This window comes from Heloderma suspectum, chromosome 7, assembly GCF_057233095.1.
Source record: "Heloderma suspectum isolate Gila_16-S chromosome 7, 16-S_ref, whole genome shotgun sequence".
In the NCBI taxonomy this organism is placed as follows: domain Eukaryota; kingdom Metazoa; phylum Chordata; class Lepidosauria; order Squamata; family Helodermatidae; genus Heloderma; species Heloderma suspectum.
In genome coordinates, this window is record NC_139464.1 from 72,146,826 (window position 1) to 72,153,774 (window position 6,949).

General features: G+C 38.3%; 1 protein-coding gene across 3 annotated transcripts in view; it reads left to right on the forward strand.

Annotated features, from left to right (window-relative positions):
- PPM1H (protein phosphatase, Mg2+/Mn2+ dependent 1H) overlaps window positions 1-6,949 on the forward strand; it is a 118,230-nt gene that overhangs the window by 110,184 nt on the left and 1,097 nt on the right. The window contains exons 10-11 of one of the 3 annotated variants that reach the window (XR_014784413.1): window positions 2,778-2,953; window positions 3,988-4,141. Coding sequence is in view for 1 of the 3 variants with exons in the window: in XM_084810613.1 (XP_084666739.1) it covers window positions 2,778-2,925 (148 nt within the window). In the remaining 2 variants the exon portion in view is untranslated. Of the gene's footprint in view, window positions 1-2,777; window positions 4,142-6,949 lie in introns of all 3 variants that reach the window. The other 2 variants (XR_014784412.1, XM_084810613.1) reach the window with 2 other exon arrangements.

Genomic DNA, 6,949 nt, shown 5'->3' on the forward strand with positions numbered 1-6,949 from the left:
AACACATTGGTACATATTCATCTATCCTCTGAGAACTTACAGTGCAACCTTATGCATATTTTATGCATGTTTATTAGGGAATTACTCCGTTGTAAATGTGCATAGGGTTACAGCCTTAAGGTAATGAGGACTGCCCAGAGCCCAAACCAGCAGAAGCAAAGGCAGTGAAATAATGGGCTGTAACACATGTAGGTCCTTTGTCATTATAGGGAACCATCAGGACAGGACAGGCATCAAATTGTATACAGATTGTATTACACCTTTCCAGCTAGAATCTAATGTTATCTGTTTACTTGGATTTTGACTACTGAACTTGGACATTGGTTTTGTTGTTGTTCAGTCGTTAAGTCGTGTCCGGCTCTTCGTGACCCCATGGACCATAGCACGCCAGGCCTTCCTAGCCTTGTGATACGTTCCATGGGGTTTTCTTGGCAGGAACACTGGAGTGGGTTGCCATTTCCTTCTCCAGTGGACCACATTTTGTCAGAACTCTCCGCCCTGACCTGTCCGTCTTGGGTGGCCCTGCACGGCATAGCTTATGGCTTCACTGAGTTACGCAAGCCCCTTCGCCACAACAAGGCAGTGATCCATGAAGGGGGGGACATTGATTTTACTTGGGCTTAAATAATTTACCTTAAAATATAATGTCTATATGCATACATACATAGCCCATATGTGGGAGAAGGAATTTGGTGGTGCATCTCAAATCTTAAAATTAGCTGATAACTGATATATCAATAAGGCAATTGGAAAGAATACAGAAAAATACAGAAAAATACATTTTCTCTGAAGGCAAAATGCAAGCAGATCCCATGCTTAATTTCCCATCTGTCTCATTATAGCACTGGATCTAAAGTATACTTTACAAGGGGAAAATAAAAAAATTCCTTGTAGGGCAACTAAAATACGTGACTCATAGGGAGTAGAAGGAAACCTGAGATACAGTGATTCTCACCCCACAGTAAACTAATACATCAGATACAATCAAAACATGACCTGCTGTATCTTTCATTTTTCTTTCTGTCCTACCCATATCCCTAGCCCTGCTTGAATGTGCAATATAGATTTGTAGTAAAGTTAGCAGTTCCTTATTCTGGGTTGTAGAGAAAGAAGAAATTCAGCCTGCCTGCCAGGGGTATGTTTTGTTGTCTTTGCAGTACTCCCACTGATCAATAATAGAAGCTTCAGCAGGAGCAAATGTGTATTCTGAAAAGCTCTATTCCAATTAGCTGCTTCATTAGGGAGAATTAGTTGCTTGAAACCTACTCCAGCAATTTTGTAAAGTTGCCTTGACAGTTACACCCCAAATTTGCTACATTAGTGAATAAAGCACTCAGTAATTCACTGCTGCTGATATTGATCTCCAATTTCCTTAAATGCCCCCTCACTCATCTGTTGTCAAGGAGCAGCATCTTTCCTATTCTAGCTGCTTATATGCTCAGTTTTACCTATTTTCTGCTGCCATTGCCTGCTTCCTTTCCTAAATTTTAGCATGGTTTTCTCTTTAGAAATCTGATGTTTTTATAATTTCAGCACAACCTATACTGAACTCTTCAGCTTTCATTATCTTTAAAAAAAAAAGTAATCTCCTGTTTAAAGAATTCAAGGTAATAAGATTTCATGTTGTAGGTCAGCAGGTCTATCCTGTTGTACCATAAGGTGTTTACATACTGTGGATCTTAGTACCTGAAGATTTTATGTCTAAGGGTGCAATCCTACGCATGATAAGATAGAAAAAAGCCCTACCACTCCCAGCAGGAATGTTAGCATGGACTTTTATGTGTACGCCCACACATATGCACACACAAAGCCATAAGTATGCTAATGTCAAACATTTTTCTCCTTTGTATTAGGGCCCACATGTTTTCTCTAATGGGGCAAATAGCAAGGCTGGGAGGATGATTTCCATTAGGAAAAGGGTATGGGGTGGGGAGGGTTAACTCCCCTTTCTCCCAGGACTGTAGTCATGATACAAGTCAGGTCTCCCTGTTGCTGCTGCTGTTTTTTTTACTTTTTTAAAGAGACAGGAGATCTGTTCACGGATCTCCAACATCTCCTGTAGTTTCGCCCTTCAGCTCTGGATCTGCAGTTCTGAACATAGAAAACTGCCTTATACCAAGTTAGACCATTGGCCTATATTCCTCAAGCATTGTCCACCAACTCTCCTGGGTTTCTGGCAGGAGTCTTTTTCCACCCTGCTTGGAGATGCCAGGGATTCAACCGGGGACCATTTCCATGCAAATCATACGCTCCGCTACTTAGCTATGGCCTTTTCCCAAATATTCGTGTTAAACATCTTGGCCCTGGTTGGGAACCATGAATGAGCTAGCTGACTCTGAATCTTGACAAAATGAAGTTATGATGGCTGATATGCCTTGGGACATAGGGAGAAGGAATGGTTCAGCCTCATAATCCCTGAGGTTTACAGTTTTAAGACTACTAGCCTCCCCTTTGTGCATGAATCTTATATTGTGGTGGTGCCTGCTGTGCTTTTTAACAACTCTGGCATGAACACCATTACCCTTAAAAAAAAATCAAAGCAAGAGCTGATTCACATTGCAAAATTATTCTGCATGATCAGGTCTGTTACTATTAAATGGCCTGTACAAGCAAAGAGCTGCCAGTTTTCACATTCTGAGTAATCTATGTAATGGGACCACAGTGCCTGAGTTGTACTTTAAGAGCGGATATTTGGAATGAACCTCCTATCGTGCAAGTAATAAAGCTTTACTTTTGTACCACAACTGTAATCTCTGGCTGGTTTTTCTTATGTACAGGTACACATTAGCAGCTCAGGATTTGGTAATGCGAGCCAGAGGAGTGCTGAAGGACAGAGGCTGGAGGATATCCAATGACAGACTGGGCTCAGGAGATGACATTTCTGTCTACGTCATTCCTTTAATACATGGAAACAAACTCTTGTAAAACAAGCACCAAACTGGTAATAGCGAAGGTGTGCTTTTTAGTAAGGACCTCTGGAAAAGACAAGCTATCAGGAAATGAGAATAGCATTTCTGTTCTAAGCTTGGTTGGACTGGATTATTCCTTCCTGAAATGTAGGGGCTGAATTGTACATGATTTAAAGTTATCTCTTAGAAGTTACAGCTTCCCTATGTTTACAGTTTTGGTGCATATCGGGACCAGAACTTTAATGCTGCTAGTGTATTAGTGATTTCTTTTTATTGTCCCTCCTGGTGAGGACCCTATGGTAATCTGATAGAAGAATTTATCTTTCTCAGTTTAATGTAGCCTGAAATGCCGCTTGAGATGTGACTTGGGAAGCCCATAGTTGAAACTGGTAGTGCAGCCATTATTCCCCTCCCCTCAAGTCTCAGTATCGGCTGACTTTACTTTAGAACAAGTTTAATTTATAAGGCATTAAGGTGAACAAAACCTGATGGACACTTAGTTGTTTGTTCTAAAGCTGTTAATGTTACTCAGTGGAAAACTTCTGAAAGGTTTTATTTATGTACATGAATTAAAGCTTTTTGCTCTTTTAGACCATCATAAAAGTCTTGGATCTTCATAGGTTCTTTTATATGCTTTGGCAGTGAAGCCAGCTTTTTCTCTGGATTTGTTCCAGCACCTATTAGTAAAGTTGCCTAAGAGAATAGGGGAACATTGGATGGAAAATGTATTCTTGTGTTATATTTTGTCAAGATTTGTGTGTGTGTAACTATGATGTAGCAGGCTGGGAGAATTCTTACTTTAGAAAGATTTCCCTGGAAATCAGAATTTCTTTGGCACCAGATATTTTCATTCATTGAATGCTTCTGTCTCCTCTACATATATTGTGTTGAAAGGATTGTTAGTCAAGTACTCTTTAATTTGTTGTACTTGGTACATTTTTGCCTTTGAGTTCATACTTTAATTATCTAATGTTTGTGTGTTTCAGAGCTCTCCTCTGGAACAATAGCGTTTCATCGTTTTGTACTATATATACCCTTTCAGAATTCCTTTACTGTTTATGTGGCATTTTCTTGGCAGGTAGCAGTACTTCCAGATGGTAGAGAAAGGGCCATTGCAAAAAGACAAGATCCATCGGCTTGTTTGTTATTCTGTACCTATCTATCTCTGTATATTAACATAGTATCAGAGTAGATTACAGCAAACATTCCAGGAAGAAATGTATTTAAGCAAGGTATTTATATTTACTGAGGCAGTAAACATACATACAGGTCACCTCTTCTAGGGTGGGATTTATGAGAGTCTTTTTTTCTTCCTAAATGACCACTGTTTAATTGGTTATAGGTGATTAGGAGTTTGGTTCCTCAGGTATTACTGCCCTAGCCAAGAACTACAGAAAAATACCCTTGCTTGTTAAAAAAGAAAAAAAAAAGCAGTAATAGTAGTAGATTTGGCTAGCTGAGTGAAAATGAGCTGATGGAAATAGTGGACGACTGATGAGTTATCGCAAAAGTGTTAAGTTCTTCCAAAAAGAAAAGCTGCCAATATAACAAGAGAATGGTACTACATGTTCTCATAAGTCTTATATGTTTTTTTGTTTTTTTTTACATTTCTCTCCATCTTAATAAACTGCCCTGAATATAAACAATATATTGGGTATTTCTACTGGAGCAGCCGTTTCATTTTCACCACTACACTAAATTTCACATACCACCTTTGCATTAGGTTCAGTTATCTCTTTCAATGTGCTGCTGTTCAAGTAAGTTTCAATCTGAAATTGAACAGCTCAGTAGATAATTATTAGCTTCTGACATGAAGTAAATCTGTGTGCAACAAGTTTTTTCTTACAACAGACATCATGAAATCTAAAATTTAATAAAATGCAATGTTTCGTCGCCACTTTTTTTGTAAATCAGCAATACTTCAAAAATTTATTTTCAATATATTACCTTGCTTTCTTCCTACCATATGCTCAGATCAGGATGTGACTTTCTGTCACCTTTGCTTAAAGAAATCTGGGTGTGGATATAGACTTCTCATATACATGCATGTGTTTTTTGGTTTAGGTAAAATCCTAACCTGTGTCATCATTAGTGTTCAACTCATTTTATGCATTCTTATGATTTTTTTTCCCTTTGTAGAATATTAACATTAGTTCATAATGTAGTACGAACCCTGGAAAAAAATTGCAGTACTGTCTTCTTTCATTCTGTTTGGTGACCACAGGAAGCACACTTTTGCACAGGAGTTTAACACATTTCCCATTTCATAAGTTCCCTTTGGTGTTTTGGTAGTAAACCATGCCGCTAGTATCACTCAGAATAGAAGGATTTTTGCTAATGCAGGAACACTGTAGACTGAATTTGCATTTTACTCTACCACAAAGACATACTACATCTGAGAGTAGCCTTGATTACAGCTCTGCAAGACATCTGGGTATCAAAATGGCTCACAATGACCAAAAGCAGGAATTGGATGCATTCAGCACTAATATATTACCTAGATTTATTTAACATTTATCAGAAGGAATGGAAAAACGGCACTTATCTGAAACATTTCAATAGATTCCTTTCCAGTGTTCTATGTGATTCTACATTACTTCATCCAGATTTAGTGGCACACTTGCAAACGCTATGTAATTTGCATAATGTGCAATGGAAAATATATTTTGCCATTAGCGGTATCTTCAAAAGTAGGCCTAGAAATGACTGTTGTGTTTTAAGAGGTAGCAGTGAAATGCTTAAATCAAAGTAGCAAACACACACACACACACACACACCCCACCCTTGCTGATGTTAGGTACATTGTTAGGACTGAGCCTGTTTTTATAAAGCAATATACATGGGAGTTTCTTGATTTATGCCTCCCAATTACCAACCTGAATCACCTTATTCCTTTTAATGGCTTTGCCTAAGTAATATTATATTGGCTACAGAGAGACCAAAGCCCAACTCAGGATTGTTAAAGACAATGTTGATATTTGTGTTTAGGGCACACTAGAAGGCACTTGAATCCCTCTGAATGAACTCAGAAATTGAAACTGACTGATTATGAAGCTTTTTACTTCCCTCTAGCTCTAAAAAGCGCAACCAAGTCAAGGTTTTTAATTGCTTAGAGCTCTTTTGGACTTCATATTTTGCTGTATAAAACATTTTAGATCTTGTTTCAAAGAATGCTGCTTTTGAGACAGCACTGCACTTTCTAGAAGAGGATATTTTATAAGAGCCTATGGCTAAGATCCACACAAGCATGAGTGGCAGCCCCCACGCCCCCTCAAAAGCCTCCTCCCAAAGTTGGGGGCCCTTAACCCTGTAAACTATTAAGGGGCTGTCCAAAACATTTGCCCCACCTCCTGTAGCTTGTGGATTAGGCGAGTGGATCTCTTGCGATATGCTTATTACCAGGCTGTGCCATGAAATATTTGCCAAGCCCAGCAGAGAGCTATGCAAACTGTGTTCCCATTTTTTTAAAAAAGGCAAGTTCTACAAGGATGGCAAAACATAACAAATATCTATAACTGAATATGTATGTGTAGTATTACTGAAATATTTTTATTAATTATAAGATGGAATTTAGTATTGTCTGGAAGTAATCAAGCTACATACACTATGCTGCTGCTTCAACAATTGTATGACCCAAAACATTGTTGAAAATCATGTTTAAAAATAACCAGGTTACAGTGTGTACCTTCATGGTGAAAGATTATTGGATATTAAGGATTCTTTGATATAGCTGAGAAAGATAATGAATTGGACAAATTGTCATTGGGCCACAATACAGTGTAGGTAACTAGTCTTTGAAATAACCTAGCTAAAGAGAACCAGGGGAAACTTGGTCTTTCACATTGCTTGTCTCACATAAGACAGAATTGGAAGGCAAATACATTTATATTTAGGCAAGTATAAATTGAGGTCATAGATGCAGGAAATTCCCTTGTCTTATGGAGCAGTTCAGACAACAATGTGATCAATGTTGGCCCTCAGGTTGTATAATCTATCAATAATAAGAGTGACCAAATAAGCAAATTAGAACTATAGAAATT